This window comes from Helianthus annuus, chromosome 17 (assembly GCF_002127325.2).
Source record: "Helianthus annuus cultivar XRQ/B chromosome 17, HanXRQr2.0-SUNRISE, whole genome shotgun sequence".
In the NCBI taxonomy this organism is placed as follows: domain Eukaryota; kingdom Viridiplantae; phylum Streptophyta; class Magnoliopsida; order Asterales; family Asteraceae; genus Helianthus; species Helianthus annuus.
Genome location: NC_035449.2, coordinates 15,784,559 through 15,806,375, shown reverse-complemented (window position 1 = coordinate 15,806,375; position 21,817 = coordinate 15,784,559). Strand labels below are relative to the sequence as shown.

Genomic DNA, 21,817 nt, shown 5'->3' with positions numbered 1-21,817 from the left:
GTCCAAGGAAGATGAATTGGGTCTGAAAGAAAAGCAAAAGGTGATAAGTTTGAACGATGTAAATGAAAAATATAAGGAAGGATATCTGAATTCTTACTTCGAAGATCTACATGTTTCCTCCGGTGAAACGGATTGGAGTGTGATGATTATAAGGGCCTTGGATTTCAAGGATTTCAATGATTGCAAAAATCTGTTAAGAATGTTAGAAGATGAGAAGTTTGTATTTCACTACAAACATGAATTAGAGAAGAAGTTTGAAGAAATGGTATCATGGTTCATCACAGTCTTCTTGGGGATCACCACAAGACCGATACCACCGGTGATGACAGAAAACAGAAGGATAGACTTGTTAAGTCTTTACATGATAGTAGAAAGAGACGGTGGATATAGCAGCGTGACCGAAGACAACATCTGGCCGATAATTGCCAAAGATTTGGGTTACGAGTATAAGGATGGGGAGTACATGCGAGTAGTTTATGCCATGTACTTGGATGTTTTAGTTTACTATTACAGGTTAGTTTATGCCATGTACTTGGATGTTTTAGTTTACTATTACAGGTTTAAAGATGTACAAGAGAAAGCAGAGGATTTAGAAAGAATGAAAGAAAAGGAAGATGCACCGGAATGCAGCCATGGAAGAAGTGCAAGTGCAGAAGTAATCAAGGATGTGACTGCAATGGATCATTATGCACTTTATGCGGGCAACGATTAGGAAGGTGCGTGGAACATGCAAAAGAAGAGAAGGAAGTTCAATTTCAATCAAGCTCGGAAAGCCATCGAAGAAGCCAATGAAAGTGTTCTCAAGTTTGCTGCTAAACATAATTAAGTTTAGGGGGAAGTGATAGAATAAACTTATTAAACTTAATTATTTATGATATGTAAGTGTATATACGTATTCGTATAACTTAGAACTCGGATCAAGGTGATAAGCGGTGGCGGGTGATAAGCAAAGTAATTTGAAAAACTGTTCGATGACAGTTTTTCCCGCCACACTTAACCGCCATTTTCTTATGTATAAATAATGTGGAACCGGCAACATTGTACGGTACCAAGACAATCAATCTTATTCTGTTATTGTTTGTCCATTCATTCGTATCATCTATTGATCAAACATGTCAAACGATTCCGCTGTCAACAAGTTCATGATTCATCAGAATGATGATGATGATCAAGTGACTGGGACAACAAAAATGAAGCATATGGTTTGTGAAGAGGGTGAAACTGAATACATAGAAATGAATTTATAGCTGTACAACAGTGATGCATACACGCATCATTCTATCCGAAGAATATCAATACACAGCTCGGTTACAAATGTCTATGTATGTATGGCAGCTAACCTCCTCATTCAACATGGTCTGGCATTGTTGGAATCTTTCTAAACGCGTGTTTCCTACAGCGCTCAAAAATACTGTCGTATATCAGATCAAACTGTACCCCTGCTCTTTCTCGGTTTACTATGAAAAGAATGTGATCCCCCTCCACTATCTTGTAGTACCTGCATAAAGCCATATAAATATTCAAAACGCACATCCAAACACCTCTTGAAGAACATATTGAACGTAAATCATACCAAATTCCAGGTTGCAAAGGCTGGCATTCGGAATCTTTAACCACAAATCGACTAGGGTGTTCAACTGGGAACCTAGGGTGCGTCATGGACACGGTATTTAACGCACCATCGTTGTCCCACCATTCTTCATCCCTAAGAACCAAATTATATAAAATGTTAAATACAATATTTTGTAAAAATGTTGTAACTTTTTAAAGAAGTTTAACGAACCTATAGCCCTTAAAAGGTGGAGGGACATCAGGCGGGTGCCTCCATTGACACATCTGCAAGACTCTGATAAAAAGCAACGGGTGGATTCCTAGTATATTTGAAGGTACCGTAAAACCCAAGAACTTCGTGGTACGTTTTGTTGCATAGCTAAAATAGTATGTACTAGGAAAGGTGTTTAGATGGCTGTTGAGACGTAACGACCCTTGAATAGTTAGATCCGGAAGGATCCAATCTCCAGAAGCGAACGGGCCTGAATTTCCTAGAAGACAATCAACAAGTCCCCATATGCCAGCTTTTCTCCATGACATGTTGTAATGATCAAACCCAAAATTGTAATAATATTTCAAAATAGGAATGTCGATCCAATCATATACGATAACTCCAACACGCAATAATTGGAGTAGGCATATGGGTTTCATCGATTTCCCGTCTTCTGGCCTGAAAAAAAAAACATAAATTTCAAAGCATGAGCATCAGTGTTCAATCAATAACTAATGATTTAAAGAAACCGAGAGATCAAACTTACTGCATTCCATCCAAGTAAGCGCGAGTAGTCCCGTTAAACGCACCAGATAAAGATGTCACACTTAATACCCAGTTTTCGGACGTGTTTTCATATCCCTTGAACGCCTGCAAACACACAAACCATATTCATATTTCAAAACGAACCTCAACCACACGCGTTCTCTACAAAACAAAAGACCATAAAACGAAAACGAAAACGTCGACATCACCCCGAATCAAAAACAAACCTTATCAGCCAACATTTGCTGCAAAACCCTTATCACCTGAGTTCCGGCCGAATGCCCAACAAAGTGAATAGGATGATCTTCATCCCATTGAGGGTAGTGCCCTAATATATATATATATATATATATATATATATAAAACCAAATATTGTCAATTTTCTTCATATTCCTCTAGAATATTGACTCAAACCAAACAGGGCCAACTTTTAACTTTTTAATCTAACCTTCTTCATATATCCTTCCAAATTGAGAATGGCCACAAGCCTTACTATGTTCTTCACCATAATCCACCTGTCCACCTTTCAAGTAATAGAACAATTCTCTAGCCCTTAAAAAAAAAAAAAAAAAAAAAAAAAAAAAAAAAAAAAAAAAAAACCCCAAAATCAGAATCCAAATATCCTATATAAACATAACAAGATCAAGAAAACAAAATTAACAAGAAACCTGTCATAAATGCTGGTTAATGAACCCAAATCAGGCACAAGAACCTTCTCATCTTTCTTCTCAGCCCCAGCAAAATAAGACAAGCCACCTAACCTCTGTAACAAAACCAAGATTCTTTAAAGCAACAAACTTTACAACAAATTTGACAAGAAAACCAACCACTTACCCCTTTACCAAATCCGAAGATCCCATGAACCAACACAATGGGTGGCAAATCATTATCCGAATTGACAGACCCAACATCCCTAATCGATGCTTCAATATTCGACTTGAAAAACAGAGCATTTATGGCTAAGGAAAGATCACCAGCAACCGCAGAGCTGAATATGTAAAACCCATATAACAAATGAACAGCAGAACTTAGAAACAGCTCGATCAATTGAAGGGCTGCTGTGGAAAGCCTAAACATTTTCCAGTGCCAGATTAATGTTATTATTATTCAAGAAATATAGAGCCTTCTTCTTTCAAATAAATCTAGAAGAAGGCCCTAATTTCTTCAACAATTTCTGGAAGAATCAAGAGAGGTAGGTGGGTTGAATAATTGTATTTTTATAGGATTTTTCTGGAATTTGGTTGAAGGGGAACGAATTTCTGAATTTTGTTGCCGTTCACTCATTATTTGTACCAAGATAATGATAATATTAATTGGTATAAAAGATTGGGGACACGTAGGCATGGTGTAGGAATCAACGCGTGGGAATCAATGTGGATTGGATAAAATAAAATTTGTTAGATATATCTTGTTGGGTGAATCAAAATTGGGATATCGTCTTAAATAAACGGCTTTAACTTTCACTTTAACGTGTGATTTTAATATATAAAGTGCATTTAAATAACCATCATCACTAGCGCTCTACTGGTGCTCACGGGTATTTAAGTTCCACTTATAGTAGGTCTGGATGAGTTTTTCCCTCAAGGTCTCAAGTTCGAGTCTTGGTGATAGAGGTTTCTCATTGAGGGGTTTAAATTGAGGATCTATTGTGCGAGAGGGCTCTCTAGCGCGGACCCAGTTAAGACAACGTGTGCTAGACCTCCCGACATTCGCGAATAATTCACACCTTTAAAAAAAAGTGCATTTAAATACTCCACTAGCTATATGAAACTAGTTTTTCTTTACGTGACACGCGTTGCTTCGGCGTCAAAACTTAAGGTAACTTGAATTTATACCTTTTTTTTAAGTAAACTTCATTAAAAAACACAAGCTGCCTCAAACCGAGGCAACCGAAAACAACATCACAACTTTACAAATTTACAAACTTACACCAGTCAACCCAGGACGTATCAATTCTTTTATTCCTAGTCTTATACCACAAAAAACCCATCTTCTTGACTTGACTTCCCCGAATAGTGAATTTATACCATTGAATATTTGATTCGACTTGTTATCGAACATATTTAATGTCAAAACATATACCAACTTAAAACGCACGTGAAAATAAGTACGAAAAGTATTAAATTTGAGCTGACTCACTACCGAGAGAATTTACCTCGAAACGTCAACCAACTTGGATTTACAAAACGTACTTAAAAATAAGCATGTAAGAAAATAATGTTTTTTTACGTTAAAGAATGATAGCACATGTTGCGACGGAGTTGAAACGTGAAGTAACTCGAATTTGTACAGCCTAGTGAAAATGTATTATATTTGACTTGACTCGTTTCTGAACAAAGCGTAGACCAACAAAAAAACGTACATAAAAATAAGCACGTAAACTCGAGTGCGGGGGGGGGGGGGGGTATAAATGACATTTTACAAAGTTCTTAGAAACTAAGAGGGTGTAACTGGCAATGCTAGAAATTGAAAAGTTGAATACATGAAAAAAAATCATGGGTTAATAGCATTTTTGTAAAAAAAAAATTGATAAAGAAAAATAATAAAAAAGAGGTATGTCTTACGTATTATTCCTATGACACTCTCTTTTGTTATATAATAATAACTAGGTTATTCACCCCGTGTGTTACACGGATTCAGGAAAAAAAATATCAATAAAAAATACTTACGAATCAAATTTCACAAAATGTGAAGGTATAATATGAATATAAGTTATAATACTTCTGCAAAAAAAAATACTTACGAATCAAATTTCACAAAATGAGTATGTTATTTATTTGAAGTCTTTTATTATATTAATTTATAGGTCAACTGTCAAAAAAAAAAAAGATTGACTATTATATTAATTTATAGGTGCTACAAACCCATGTATCATAAAGGTTGGATATCGAAAAGAATGTAAATCATAAACTTCTATATAATCTTTATCAAACGGTTAAAAAGTCATAATATTATAATTTTATACATTCATAATTCATGAATTTGATCACAAGGGTTGAGAAAATATACATTGTGATCTTATAAAAATGTGATTTACGATTAGTAAAATAATATTATTATTTTATCACACGGTTGAATATGTGTATTGGTATGGATATATTAATTGTTTCATAAATTATATTATTATTTAAATTTTCCGTCTGATAAATCCAATTGTTTTTTCGTTTATAAGATTTGTACGAAGCTAGTATATTATAAACTAAAATTATATGATATTTATTTTCTAGTATTTTGAAGTTTGATAAGTTTTTAAAGTAAAAATGATATATATAATATTAAAATAAATTAAAACAAAAGTGTGGTTTTATATATTTCAAAAAAAGTTAGATATTATAACTTGTAACTTGTTAAAAAATAATTATAGTGTATGTGAAATAAATTGTTAAAAAGAAAAAAAAAATAAATTAACAACCATTTGATTGCTGATACGTGAAGTCCAGCCCACCGACCCAAAAATGGGTCAAGACAAGTTTTTTTTAATAGTTTTTATTATAAATAATAATAATAATTAGGATAAGGATCAAAATATATTTTTAAATAAAATAAATGTAAATAATGAGGGTGAAGGAGAAAATGCCACGTGGCATTTAATGGAGTCTTTTATTAGTATTTAGATAACAATAATAATAATAATAATAATAATAATAATAATAATAATAATAATGGATTAAAAGATTTGTTTTCTCTAATCACAGAAAGTATACTTTTAACTGCAAAATTGAAACTGACATAAAATACGAAACTAGTTGGGAGCTAGAAACCAAGAATACAAAACAAATAAGACAACAAATAAAGATAAAACCTATATATCTAAACATTGATACCACCATGGACCTATTTTGTTTTAGGCCATCATTTTCATTTGGAACAAGAACGCGCCACATGTGATTATAATCTCGTATATTATTGAGTAGAACATGTCCATCTCCTGACGGTATCTTTGCATTACTTCAATCTCTATCGGATAATAATTTTGATACGCTCAATCGACAACCCACCTGATGTCTTTTGAGACCACCTCCATTTAGGGATGATACACAAGCAGGGTGATTATCTTTTAAAGTGTGTAACTTTTATTTGTGAAAACGTTTATATAATTACGAATTATGATTATGTACTGTATATATGTATAAATAGCGTGGGAATTATGATTATGTAATATATATATATATATATATATATGTATGTATGTATGTATAAATAACGTGTAATTATAATTAACGTAACTAATTACATAAATTATCTGCATATTTCACCATGGTATGTATAGTTATCAACATTTCTTTTAAACTTTTTTTTTAATATATCAATACTTTATTCAAGTCAAGGATAATAAAATTCTTGATTATGTGCCATATATTTTTTAAAATTTTTAATAAAGTGTATAAAATCTATTTGAATTAAAAAATGTTGAAAGTGAAATTACCCTGAAAAAGTTACTACTCTGTATATGATTTTAACATTGTCTCAATTATAATGTAACTCCTTCATTTATATTATCGTTTAGCTTCTAAAAAAAATACGTCCAACACTGAAAATTAGATACTTTCAATTCGTTTAACATCTAAACCAAAATACGTCCTAACACTAAAAAAATCTACTAAAACTAGTTAATTAAATAACCGTCCGCCATATGTACGTTATTCCTATATTTATAATTATACTTTTCTTAACAACGAAAAATTCTATGATTATAAAGCTGAGGGTGTGGTTAGAGCCCCCTAAGGTCTTTATTAGACCACGTCAGCGTCACCCAGGATCCACCTCAGCCATGGGCTTTATCACGCTCCCCTTTAATTTGCATGGTGTGGATGCAACCCCCTGTTAAACAAAATAAAAAAAAATGCATTGGTTTAAATCGTGAGCCCCACCTGATAAAGCCCTTCTCCCTCGTTACCATGATGGAGCCCTTCTATAGCGCACCCCTTTAATTCTCTCGGTGTGGTTGTATAGTGCCCCGGGACGCTATAGAGACTGAGTTGACCATAGTAACGCCTCCACACCCTCCGTCCTAAAAGCGGGATAGTTGAATAAAAGTTCGAAATCGAAAAGAATTGAATTAAAAAATAAAAAAAAAGTTTTTAACCACCGAAACTGAGCAGAGGCGTGCTGGATTCGAGCTGGATGATTCCTTATCCAGTCAACTTCCAACGGTCCTACCCTCAACCATATTCACAAAATGGAAACCACTCGCTTTACATAAATATTTCACAGAAACGATGTAAATTTATTTCTATATAAACAAAAATATTTAATATTTTGTTATTTTGTTTTTTAAAATTCTTTTAAAAGGCAAAAAGCTAGGAGCTAACATAAAAAAAAAAATTATTGATTTATATTAACAATTAGGTTATACTCCGGTGTATATACTTGAATAACAAAAATAGTTTATTTGAAAATAAGATAATTAGACGTACATGATATTCATTTCACAAAGACTACCATTTTTGTAAGATGCCATTTTTGTACAAAGACTACCGGTATCCGAAAATTTAGGAATGAGTTCTATAGTTCTGTCGCTTGCAAAGATCCCAACTATGTGAACGTTTGAAAATGTTCTAGGTAAATCTTGTAATACTTAGCTAGATTTATCTTATAAATGTTATACATGAGCCCCGGTCTTATTAAATTCGACTAAAACATCAATATCTCATAGTTAACATAAAAACACATAGTAACCCATTAAGCTTAAAAATATGCCTTACTTTTATTTCAAAGCCTTGAGAGCTATTGATCTATTGTCCATTTATCAAATACGTACCAAAACCAATGCTATTATTTTTAATAATTACTTGAATTCATCTATTTTAACCACATTTTTATATTTCAAAGCCTTGAGTGCTATTGACCTGTTGTCCATTTATCAAATACGTACCAAAACCAATGCTATTATTATTTCTAATAATTACTTGAATTCATCTATTTTAAGCATATTTTTATAAGAAAATATTTTATTCTATATTGAGACAAAGTAATAACTTGTTGAAGCGTGTGATGAAAACCTATCGATCGGATCACATAAGTTTTTTCTCTTCGTTTGACTTTCAATGTATCTACATTTTGCAACTACCCATAATTTATAACGAGGGCAATGATACAACGGATACAGGTGAGCATTGGGTTGTTGATATTTTATTAATTATTATTTCCTATTAATATGTTATCGGCCCATGCTGGTAGCCTGGTATTCTTTCTAGGGGCGGAACTAGAGTGATAGAAGGGGTAACCTCTGTTGTCCCTTGACGCTCCGGTGACGCTCCGACGGTAGTGTAAATTTTGGAAAAATTTGACGTTTTTTCGATTTCGTTACCCCTTTTTATTGAAACGTTACCCCTATGCGAATCTTCTAGATCCGCAACTGATTCTTTCATACCCACTTGATTGATTTTAACCTTTTTATATATAAACATACATATATGGGCCTTATACATCATGTGTTTTACTTTCAAGTTGAATCTTAAAGCTATAAATGAATCTAAACAGTGCCAGTGGCGGATCTAAAAAATATTTTCAAAAGGTGCGAACAAGGGGCTTAACCAAATTCAAGGGGTACGCTCACGCACCCAGACCTCTCTGCCTAGGTTCGCCCCTGAATCTAAACAGGTTCTTCATTTATCGGATAAAACGGGTAATTGATGAATTTGATTCAATTAAAACTATGTCAAATGAACCGAGCGGATCTAAACGAATTAATAATCATTTGGTATATGTTATTAAACGAGTTTACGCTAACCCACGCGTTGCAGCGGGATGTTGACATTGTTCATTCAAATACCCAATTCAATTTAAATTAGAGATCACGATTTCTTGCAAAGCCTATTATTTCGCCCAAAACAAATAAGATCAAGATTTCGGAATCCGGATAATGTTTCGTGCAAAGCCAACCGGTGGATAAAAAGTGTTTCAATCACAAAATGCAATGTTTCTTTGAAGTATTTATATAGTTACCCATATTTTTTTCATCCAACTTTTTTTCCTCCAAGATATTATTACTTTATTTTAAAATAACTATAATAGTAAGTACAAATATTACAACAATAGCATCAATGGTGGTATGGTGGTGGTGGTGGTGGTGGTGAATAATGATAATAATAAATATCATTCATGTGTTTTTGTTCAAAGAATCAAAATTATATGGTTTTATAGTGTATATGCATAAGAAAGTATTTTTTTTGACAATATTCCACACTATCATAATTTAACAATATTATTCCACACTAACATAATTTTTGTAATTGAACGTTAGTAAAATAAAATAAATATTATGTAAAGGTTATATAAAAATTGGATTTTCTGTTATAAAATAAAAGGCTAATAAATAAAAATCTATGTCCCCAATCCTCTGTCACCTCTCTTACTGTATAGACATACGTATATTATATCACCATCCATATTCCTTGTTATGAAATTAATTTTCATATATCAAAAAGAAAATTACACGATGAACATTAATACTTCATCCTTAATTTTAAATAAAAATTGATCCACAACTTACTTTATTTAAATTAATAATAATAATAATAATAACAATAATAATAATAATGATGATGATAATTCAATAGTCACTGAGTTATTGATTTTTTTCGAAAACCATGTGCTTTATTGGAAACCCTTGTCATATCTCACACAAACATCTCTCCCTCACACTCTTTAACCTTTTTTTTTCGTGGAACTCCAGAAGATTTATTTCTCAAATTTGTGATGAATCGAAACTAATCATCACCACTCTCCACCACCGTTCTTAGATTAGCAAAAATGAACCATTACATACGCTCCTTCGACGGATGAAGATTTGATGCTGGTCGCTAATGGCCTGATTTTTTTGAATATCGTGGTCGCTAGTGGCCGTCTTGTTCAATATTATTAAAAAAATATTTTCATTTACTTAGACATGACCGGTGGTTTTTTTGTGATGGTGTTGAGGATTATATAGGGTGGTGAAAGGGAGGCCGGAAAACGATGAGCCGATACGTCCCAACCATACTCAATGGTAACAATGGTTATTTGGTGATGTTTGACCAGATAGGTCATTGATGAGCCGATAGAACGGTTGGCCGGAAAGACGTAAGTGTGAACCGAAGAATCGTTTTTGTTTCTAACCGACGCGATGTGTCGGTAATCGATCGCGTCGGTAATCGTATATGTATTTGTTGTTAACCGACATGACACTTAGGTAATTGGATATGCTTTTGTTTTAAATCAAACGGTTGGACGTTGAAATCAAACCGGTCCGTTACAATGAAAGGATGCGATGTGTGTCAAAGACAACCCAAGTTGGTAATGCTCATCCCTAATTATCTTCTATAATCTGGTAAAACATAAATACATGTAAGCGAAATACATAAAGTAAATTAGGGAACATTCATGAGTATTAATTTGTGGTTTACATTTAGTCTAACAATCAATTTGCTCTAAAAAAAACTACATACAGAAACACTGAAACACATAAATATTAACATTTGGATTTGATATGAAGATTTTAAGATATGAACGTTATTTGGTATGAGGATTTTAAAATATGAACGTTACACTAATCCTAATTTGCCCTCAAAAAAACTACATACAGAAACACATAAATATAAGGAGAGGGTGAAACAATCTTGACTAATCATATAATTTACTAAGAGGACAGGGTGAAACACATAAATAGAAACACATAATCCTAATTTCAAGTGGAGGGGGTGAAACAATTTTCACTAATCATATAATTTACCCTAATTGAAACCATGAACACAGAATATAGGAATTAAATGAACACAGTGGAATCGAATTAACATAGTTTAATCGAAGGAACGCAGTAAATCCAATGTGCCTGTAGTGGATGAACAGAGTAAGAAGGATAGTGGAATAGGGATAGGGTTAATCTGGGCGGTTGGGATGTGAGAAGATGAAGAGGGATGAGGAAATGAGATGTTATTTGATTATTATAAACCTAAAGCAAGACGTGTGTTAATTAAAAATTTAATAATGTTAAAAGGTGTCATATTTAAGGGGTTTGATATGAAGAGACACAATTTATGTTATATATAATATAACTAGGTTATCACCCGCGATTGCTTCGCGGGTAGTTTAATTTTATTAGTTAAAAAACTTGTATTTTTATTAAAATGTAACATATTATTTCATTAAATTTTAAGACAAAAATGTTGAAATACATAAAAAACACAAGAATATAAGAACTTGTTGAACAAATACAAAATAAACCAACATGTAACATTAATATAACAGGACGAAAGTTAAAAGTCAACGGAAAGAAAGAAAAAAATATATATCATAAGTTGCCAAAAATCTCTTTGTAAACGACGTTGGCAGTTTGATTTGTTGGTTTTCCTTCATCATCGAATATTAAAATCTTCACACCATCTCTCGTCTTAACTCTTGATAGCGCAACATACAGTTGACCGTGCGTGAAAACAGGATCTTTTAGATATAGACCAACTATTATGAGTAATAACTGATAATTATAGAAGAGATGTAACTTATTCAATTTACCAAAATAAGGATTCGAATTTGATAAAGATTTTATTTATTAACTTTGAAATTCAAAATTATTTAAAAAGGTCAAACTAATCAATTAATATGGTGATAATTATAGAAGAAATGTAACTTATTCAGTTTACCAAAATAAGGATTCGAATTTGATAAAGATTTTATTTATTAACTTTGAAATTCAAAATTATTTAAAAAGGTCAAACTAATCAACTTTGAAATTCAAAATTATTTACAAAAAAGAATTAATTTTTTTACCTGCTCAACTTTGGAATTGCGTGGTGCAATATCACATAAGGCATGCAAAAGTCTAAGTCCTGATAACAGGTTTCTGAAAAGTTGTTCATCTCGTTTGGATTCCAGAAGCTTTGCAATTAGGTGTAATGTCATATATCTTGCCAAGGCTTCTTTGCATATAAAAGATTCGAAGTGTATATCAATGCATAAAAGATTTAACGATAAAACAAACTGGTTGAATATCTTCCAGAAGCCAAAAGATTTAACGATGAAACAAACTGGTTGAAATTCGAAGTGTATATCAATGCATAAAACCCCATCAATCGTTTGCTTATTTAGGAAGTAGATTACTCATTACTACTGTAATAGCATAGTTTTTGTAATCATATTTAGCAAACGAATCAGTTATGAAATAAAAAAAACATATAATAAGAATCATACACTGTTACTGAGATCAAAAGCAGTCTTCTTGATAACATCAGTTGTTAAATGTGCATATCCGGTTTGCAGTGCCTTGAAAATGTGGAAATAAGCATATCGTTTACATGTGAAGTGCAAAGAGCGTGAATAAGGCTTTTACTTGGCGATGAATTCTGGAAACTGTCGAAATAAACCATATAATCATCACTTTATTACTTATGTAAAACCATATATATACACATCATTAGCTTCTTAAACATCCAGCTTGAAAGAACGATAATTATAATCTATTTATAACGATTTGGTAGTTGCTTTTTGTGTTTATAATAGATTTCACTAAGGTAACACAATATTTGAACTGATTTTATTAGCCCTAGATCGAAGTGAGACTATCAAATGCACAACACAAGCGATCAAACTAACCGGGATCGAGGTTGGTTTCTTCCAACACAATATGTCAACAACAAAGTTTTTATACCAACTGGGCAACTGGCACAACACTGTAACATCCCATAATTTATAAGATAGAATGCTCTAATAATTGAAAGTATTATATAATTAGTTATGGTAATTGTATTAGAACCTAAAGAAAGTTTATAAAACATGGAATGGGTAATAAAGGTTAATAAGCCTAACTTGAGGGATTGATAGTGTAACATTTAGAATATTATGACATAAAAATTAAAAACCCAGTATGTGTGGGTAGTGTGGGTCGCGACCAGGGGGAAGAACAAGGGGGAAACCCTAACCTCATCTACTAACATCAATTTCAGTAAGATTGTGAAGAATTCCAGCCATAAATTGAATGATTGTGCTTAATTATCTTCTAATCCAAGTGTATTAAGCATAAGGTAAGATAGAATTTCATGTTTTGATGCTTGTTGATGAACTAGGGTTTATACCAATTCGTGAATTAGTATGAAATTAGGGTGCATGTGAGTTAGAAACATCATATAGAAGGTGTATTGTGCTTGAATTAGATTTACTAAAGATTTTGGGGAAAACCCACTTGTTCTAGTATGACAATGAGTAGGTAATTGATTAGTTGAGTAAATCTTCAAGTAAAGTTGTATGAATGTTAGAATATTGATAGTTTATATTGTGTGGAATGAATATTTGAACATGAGTAGTTGATTATGTGAAAGATGATGTGTTCTAGAGAAATTATGCATAAGATACATGTACATAAGGCTTAATAAGTAGTACGCATGTTAGGTGTTCGATTAAATGCCACAATGACAATCTAAATAGTTTTGAATAAATCATGAACGAATGGCCTTGTATGTTGAAAGTTAATGCATTGTAAATTGTTATATAAGTGGCATTGATACTTGAAAGTATGGTTATGATTGTAAGGATTATGATCTAAATAAGAACGAATTCATGTAGGATCGAAAGAAGAAGGAGCTAGTTCCGGATCACAAACAAAAGCACAAGATCGAGGTAAGTTCGTTACTTACATGTTTATTTATGAGTTTAATCAATAGCCTTCTTTAAAGATCTGTTATACAAATTAATATGTTTGTTTCAAATAATAATGTGAAAGTAGGAATCCGTATCGGTCCATGGTGGTTGGGTCGGTTCGGGTTCGAATGAGAAGGAATTTAATGGAAGTTTTATCCTTGATCCGTGCTAAACGGATTATTGGAAGCAAATGAGAAAGAGTTGTGTTAATTGACTAGAATGAAATGGCATGGTTTAAGATCAATTGGTAACTTATCTTGTAAATCCGAGAATGTGTATTGTGATAGGATGAAAACGTTATGTGTGCCATACTAATTTATTTTGTTTGTTGAATGGTTGTAGGTAAAGCACCCGTGTGATTGTCTTTGCGCCGCTCGGATACGAACACACCTTGATCACCCATGATGCGCTTCCGCAACTTTTGTAGTAACCTTGATAGTTTAAGGTTTTTGTCAAAGTTAGTAGTGTTGAAGTTTTATGTTTTAAATAGATGTTTGTGAATACTTAAGTAACTTAGACTCGATGTTTGAAACGGTAGTCCAAATGTTATGGTCTTTCGTATGGTTTCTTAAAGGTGTCGCTATTTAAGTATTTTGTTATATTAAAAACAGGGAAGTTGTTCAATTTGCGAACGGGTCATGCCCAAATTTTAAATTTTTAGGTGATTAAACTATGCGACGTTTTGTGATTTTCAAGTACCAAATTAGAGGGTGTTACAAGTTGGTATCAGAGCCTAGGTTTGAGGGATTTGAGCAGCCAGTGTTCAAACTCAAACCGAAAGCTCATATGATGTGGGTGTTCGATCCGCGACGCGAAACAAGTAAGTAAATTATTTTTTTTAGACTTTAAATACTTGCATAATGAATAAAATGGTTGAGTAGGTGATGAAACGTTACGGTATGGTTCCGGGAAGGCTAGGAGATAATCCGGGTCAGAATGGGTTGAATAGGGATGGTTCGGGTTATAACGAAACTTGGAAAATGGTCGAATATGCGAAAAATCAATAAATCAGCGCCAGTAACACAGAAAGGGCGTCGCCGACGGCCCCTGGCCCGTCGCCGACGGCCCCTGATGTTCCCACGGCTTAACCGTCTGCCGACGGGTTTAATGAGCCGACGCGAATTTTTAAGAGGCGTCGCCGACGGCCCCATGCCCGTCGCCGACGGCCTGTGCAAATCTTGAAACGCTGATTTCCTTGTTTTTGTTCCGTGTGACGACCCGAACCTCCCGAAATCTGTTCGCCGACTCTTGATTAATTCCGGTAGCCGCCTAAAACTAATAAACAAAAGTAATGCGTGTGAGTCAATCTAGCAAAAACATATCGGGAATGGAACCTTCCGAAAGAATGAACAAGAATGAGTAAAAGAACGATGGTGTAAGTTGTGATTAATGTACGAGTGTCCCTGGAACATTTTAGAATGTGATATAAGAATGTACGAGAATGTGATTTATTTACAGTTGGGTAATATTAATAAAAGAAAGAAATGCTTTATGTAGATGACGGATGCGAGTAATGTTGATGATGCTGAAATAGCCAGACAAGAGGCACTCAATAATAAGATGATGGAGGCGGCAGAAAAAGTAATGAACGCTAACCTTCCCAAGTTAGCTCAAGAAGTCGAGAGCCGAGTCTTGGGGGTTGTTGATGAGATGATGGCTAGTAAGATTGAGGAGTTAAAGGAAATGATTGAAGGATCCTGGATAAAAAGTAAGGAAAGAAGGTGTACATATAAGGATTTTATGGCATGTAATCCCTTTTCATATAAAGGGGAGGTGGATCCGATAAAGTGTCAAAGATGGATATCAAACGTTGAAGCGGTATTTGTGCGTAGTCGATGTGAGAAGGAAGATCAAGTAATGTTTGCTACGGGTCAGCTTCAGCAACAAGCCAAGGATTGGTGGGATACTAAATGTAAAGAGATAGGGGAAGAAAGACTCCAGACCTTGACATGGCAAGAGTTCAAAGAGTTGTTCTTAAAGCATCATTGCCCGCAATCGGCAATTGATAGAATACAAGATGAGTTTTTGCATCTTCGCCAACAGAACGAGTCTATTGATGAAATTACCAATATATTCTACGATAAGCTGAAGTTCTGTGATGATTTCGTCAAATCTGAAAGGATGAAGATAAATCGGTACTATGGAATGTTGAAGGCCGAGTATAGGGAGTTCATTACTCCTTCCAAGTGTGAAACGTTGGGTGAACTCATCAATTTAGCCCGGGATAGAGAGATAGAACTGAAACGACAAGTCGAAAGAGGAGAGAAACGGTCAGCTGAAAAGCCATCAACTACGAGTCCTTCCAAGAAGCCTAAGCAACACGACACTAGAGGTAAAGGAGGAGCGAAAAGTAGTATTCCCCCATGTAAAACTTGTGGAAAGCTTCACACCGGAGAATGTTTAATGGGAAAGAAAGGGTGTTACAACTGTGGGCAAGAGGGACATCCTTACTTTAAGTGTCCTAGTCCTGTAAGAACGTGTTTCAATTGTTTCACTCCTGGTCATGTAAAAGCCGAATGTCCGAAGCTTAAACAACAAGGGCAGAAAGATGAAAAGAAGAATGAAAACCAGAAGGCTCGGGGAAGAATGTTTCAGATTACTACTGAGGAAGCCAAGGTTTCACCGAATGTCGTATCAGGTATTTTCTTAATCAACCAAATACCCGTGAATGTGTTATTCGATTCCGGTGCTAGTAAATCTTTCGTATCGGATGAACTTATGTGTTACCCCTCCTTTAGAAAGGAACGAATGCCCATACCATTAGAAGTAGAAGTAGCGGATAGTAAAAGTTATTTGTTATGTGAAGTTTGTAAGAATTGTAAGATAACCATAGAAAATGAAGAATTTGAAATAGATCTCATTCCTATGACTTTGGGGGAATTTAAAGTAGTAGTAGGGATGGATTGGTTATCCCGCTATCACGCGGAAATTCAATGCGAGGCGAAAGTCATTCATCTACTCTCACCTAGTGGGGCTCGAATAAGTATTCATGGAGAAAGAAAGCTCGAGACAAAACTGTGCACGATTGTTGAAGCAGTTAAGTACGCAAGAAATGAAGGAAGTGTTTACTTGGCTTATGTTGTGGATACAAGACAGAAGGTACCTGAATTTGAAGAGGTAGAAGTGGTGAATGAGTATGCGGATGTGTTTCCGGATGAATTACCGGGATTACCACCTGAGCGAGAAGTGGAATTCCGAATTGAATTAAATCCGGGTGCCAAGCCAGTGGCTAAAGCTCCTTATAGATTAGCTCCCACTGAGATGCGAGAGCTAATGTCACAGATACAGGAATTACTCGATAAGGGTTTCGTACGCCCGAGTGTGTCGCCTTGGGGAGCCCCGGTACTTTTTGTGAAAAAGAAAGACGGCACGATGCGCATGTGCATAGATTATCGAGAATTAAACAAGTTGACCGTGAAGAATAAATACCCCTTACCTCGAATAGATGATCTTTTCGACCAGCTGCAAGGAGCAAGTTGGTTTTCAAAAATCGATTTGCGTTCGGGGTATCATCAACTTCGGGTACGAGAAGAAGATGTTGCGAAAACTGCGTTCAGAACCCGATACGGACATTACGAGTTTTTAGTAATGCCATTCGGACTGACTAACGCCCCGGCCGCTTTCATGGACCTGATGAATAGAGTATGTCGGCCCATGTTAGATAAGTCTGTTATAGTGTTTATAGATGATATCCTCGTGTACTCTCGGAGTAGAGCTGAACATGCAAATCAATTGCGTGAAGTGTTAGAGGTTCTTCGGAAAGAGAAGTTATATGCAAAATTTTCCAAATGTGCCTTCTGGCTTAGGGAGGTGCAATTTCTGGGCCACGTCATTAATAAGGATGGTGTCTTGGTTGACCCAACTAAAGTAGAGGCTGTTGTGGATTGGGTTCCTCCTAAGAACCCGAGTGAAGTGAGAAGTTTTCTGGGATTGGCTGGGTATTACCGAAGGTTTATACAGGATTTTTCCAAAATAGCGTTACCTTTAACCAGACTAACCAAGAAGAATGAGAAGTTTGTGTGGGAAGTTGAGCAAGAGAAGGCATTCCAAACCTTGAAGGATAAGCTGTCTGACGCCCCAATTCTAACCTTACCCGAAGGTTCAGAAGACTTGGTAGTATATACTGATGCTTCACATCAGGGCTTGGGGGCTGTTTTAATGCAACGGGGTAAAGTGATAGCATATGCTTCAAGGCAGCTTAAACCACATGAAAGTAACTACCCAACACACGATTTAGAGTTGGCTGCAGTAGTATTTGCGTTGAAACTGTGGCGACATTATTTGTACGGAACTAAATGTACCATATATTCGGATCACAAAAGTCTCAAGTACTTCTTCGAACAAAAAGAATTGAATATGAGACAACGAAGGTGGTTAGAATTAATTAAGGATTATGATTGCGAAATCCTTTATCATCCGGGGAAGGCTAATGTCGTAGCAGATGCGTTAAGCCGGAAGGAATACCCATCACCCATACAAGTTAAGTCAATGAAGTTGACTGTCACCTCTAAACTTTTGGAGTCGATCAAAGAGGCACAAATAAAATCCTTAAATGGTGATCCAAAGAAGGAAAGAATGAAAGGCCTAATTGGAGAATTAAAGATGAATGCCGATGGCGTCATGACCAGGTACGACCGAATCTGGGTACCATGGTTATCCGAGGTGAAATCCTTACTGCTAGAGGAGGCTCACAAATCCCGCTATACGGTACACCCTGGGGCTACAAAAATGTATCAAGATTTAAAGAAAGGGTATTGGTGGCCTGGAATGAAACGCGACATTGTTAAGTACGTGGCTAAGTGCTTGACATGTTCCCAAGTGAAGGCGGAGCACCAAAAACCGTATGGTAAATTGCAGTCGTTAGAAATACCAGTTTGGAAGTGGGAGGACATAACCATGGACCTTATTACAAAGTTACCCAGAACGAAACGAGGTCACGATGCTATTTGGGTTATTGTCGACCGACTTACAAAAAGCGCTCACTTTTTACCAATACGAGAATCTATTTCATCCGAAAAATTGGCGGAAATTTATATGAATGAAATAATTGCTCGTCACGGAGTACCCGTGTCTATTGTGTCGGATCGTGACACAAGATTCACGTCTCGTTTTTGGCGAAAATTTCACGAAGACGTGGGCACAAACTTGCGACTGAGTACCGCGTACCATCCGCAGACGGATGGACAGTCGGAAAGAACTATACAAACGTTGCTAGATATGTTGAGAGCTTGTGTTATAGACCTTGGGGGTAATTGGGATAACCATTTACCGTTGGTAGAGTTCGCGTACAACAACAGTTATCAAAGTAGTATCAAAATGGCGCCATATGAAATGTTGTACGGTAGAAAGTGTCGAACACCTGTAAGTTGGGGTGAAATCGGCCAACGGGAACTCGCGCCTAAAGATGTTGTGGCAATAACGAATGAAAAGATTGATCAAGTCCGGGCCCGTTTGAAGGCGGCGCAAGACAGGCAAAAATCCTATGCAGATAAAAGAAGGCGCCCCATTGAATTTCAAGAAGGTGATCGTGTGTTTTTAAAGGTCTCGCCGTGGAAGGGCATAATACGGTTCTGCAAGCGGGGAAAATTGGGTCCTCGGTACATCGGACCGTTCAGAATAGTGTCTCGTGTTGGTAAAGTGGCATACCGGTTAGAATTACCTCCAGCTCTGGATGGAATCCATAACACGTTTCACGTGTCTCAACTAAGAAGGTGCCTCGCGGATGATACAGCGCATGTGTCACTTGATGACATTGAATTGGATGATAAAATGAATTATATTGAAAAGCCGGTAGCTATCAAGGATTCTAAAATAAAGCATTTACGAAACAAGGCCATTCGACAAGTGTTAGTGCAATGGCGGCATCGGAAAGGATCGGATCTAACTTGGGAATCTGAAGATGAAATGCGAAAGCACTACCCGTCTCTTTTTGGTACGTATTAAGGTTTCGGGGACGAAACCTCTTTTAAGGAGGGTAGATTTGTAACATCCAATAATTTATAAGATAGAATGCTCTAATAATTGAAAGTATTATATAATTAGTTATGGTAATTGTATTAGAACCTAAAGAAAGTTTATAAAACATGGAATGGGTAATAAAGGTTAATAAGCCTAACTTGAGGGATTGATAGTGTAACATTTAGAATATTATGACATAAAAATTAAAAACCCAGTATGTGTGGGTAGTGTGGGTCGCGACCAGGGGGAAGAACAAGGGGGAAACCCTAACCTCATCTACTAACATCAATTTCAGTAAGATTGTGAAGAATTCCAGCCATAAATTGAATGATTGTGCTTAATTATCTTCTAATCCAAGTGTATTAAGCATAAGGTAAGATAGAATTTCATGTTTTGATGCTTGTTGATGAACTAGGGTTTATACCAATTCGTGAATTAGTATGAAATTAGGGTGCATGTGAGTTAGAAACATCATATAGAAGGTGTATTGTGCTTGAATTAGATTTACTAAAGATTTTGGGGAAAAACCCACTTGTTCTAGTATGACAATGAGTAGGTAATTGATTAGTTGAGTAAATCTTCAAGTAAAGTTGTATGAATGTTAGAATATTGATAGTTTATATTGTGTGGAATGAATATTTGAACATGAGTAGTTGATTATGTGAAAGATGATGTGTTCTAGAGAAATTATGCATAAGATACATGTACATAAGGCTTAATAAGTAGTACGCATGTTAGGTGTTCGATTAAATGCCACAATGACAATCTAAATAGTTTTGAATAAATCATGAACGAATGGCCTTGTATGTTGAAAGTTAATGCATTGTAAATTGTTATATAAGTGGCATTGATACTTGAAAGTATGGTTATGATTGTAAGGATTATGATCTAAATAAGAACGAATTCATGTAGGATCGAAAGAAGAAGGAGCTAGTTCCGGATCACAAACAAAAGCACAAGATCGAGGTAAGTTCGTTACTTACATGTTTATTTATGAGTTTAATCAATAGCCTTCTTTAAAGATTTGTTATACAAATTAATATGTTTGTTTCAAATAATAATGTGAAAGTAGGAATCCGTATCGGTCCATGGTGGTTGGGTCGGTTCGGGTTCGAATGAGAAGGAATTTAATGGAAGTTTTATCCTTGATCCGTGCTAAACGGATTATTGGAAGCAAATGAGAAAGAGTTGTGTTAATTGACTAGAATGAAATGGCATGGTTTAAGATCAATTGGTAACTTATCTTGTAAATCCGAGAATGTGTATTGTGATAGGATGAAAACGTTATGTGTACCATACTAATTTATTTTGTTTGTTGAATGGTTGTAGGTAAAGCACCCGTGTGATTGTCTTTGCGCCGCTCGGATACGAACACACCTTGATCACCCATGATGCGCTTCCGCAACTTTTGTAGTAACCTTGATAGTTTAAGGTTTTTGTCAAAGTTAGTAGTGTTGAAGTTTTATGTTTTAAATAGATGTTTGTGAATACTTAAGTAACTTAGACTCGATGTTTGAAACGGTAGTCCAAATGTTATGGTCTTTCGTATGGTTTCTTAAAGGTGTCGCTATTTGAGTATTTTGTTATATTAAAAACAGGGAAGTTGTTCAATTTGCGAACGGGTCATGCCCAAATTTTAAATTTTTAGGTGATTAAACTATGCGACGTTTTGTGATTTTCAAGTACCAAATTAGAGGGTGTTGATTGCAAAGCGTCACATGTACCACACAATACGAAAGAGAAAAAGATTGGATATAACAAAACTTGAATGGGAGAATATGTATTAACCTATATAAATTAGTAACCTAATTAACAATTACGAAGGAGTCTATGATGTTGACAACTGAAATATGAAGTTCAGCCACAGTAACCCACACATTAACTACCAAATCGTTATATACACATCCAGCTTCTTAAACATCCAGCTTGAAAAACCATATA

At 35.1% G+C, this 21,817-nt stretch overlaps 1 protein-coding gene and 2 long non-coding RNA genes across 3 annotated transcripts; 2 read left to right on the top strand and 1 right to left on the bottom strand.

The window, feature by feature from the left end:
- Window positions 1–1,200: 1,200 nt before the first annotated feature.
- Window positions 1,201–3,604, bottom strand: LOC110926100 (lipase). The gene is made up of 8 exons (XM_022169846.2): window positions 3,143–3,604; window positions 2,977–3,071; window positions 2,757–2,860; window positions 2,536–2,636; window positions 2,310–2,413; window positions 1,784–2,221; window positions 1,574–1,705; window positions 1,201–1,498 (listed from the first exon to the last, which is right to left on the bottom strand). Exons 1-8 carry the CDS (start codon window positions 3,383–3,385, stop codon window positions 1,345–1,347), a joined length of 1,371 nt encoding a protein of 456 aa, XP_022025538.1. The 5' UTR covers window positions 3,386–3,604; the 3' UTR covers window positions 1,201–1,344.
- A 9,573-nt stretch (window positions 3,605–13,177) lies between these two features.
- Window positions 13,178–14,491, top strand: LOC110925750. The gene is made up of 3 exons (XR_002584704.2): window positions 13,178–13,305; window positions 13,844–13,897; window positions 14,261–14,491. It is a non-coding gene; the product is annotated as an uncharacterized LOC110925750 (long non-coding RNA).
- Window positions 14,492–20,121: 5,630 nt separating this feature from the next.
- Window positions 20,122–21,487, top strand: LOC110924812. The gene is made up of 3 exons (XR_002584390.2): window positions 20,122–20,249; window positions 20,789–20,842; window positions 21,206–21,487. It is a non-coding gene; the product is annotated as an uncharacterized LOC110924812 (long non-coding RNA).
- Window positions 21,488–21,817: the final 330 nt, after the last annotated feature.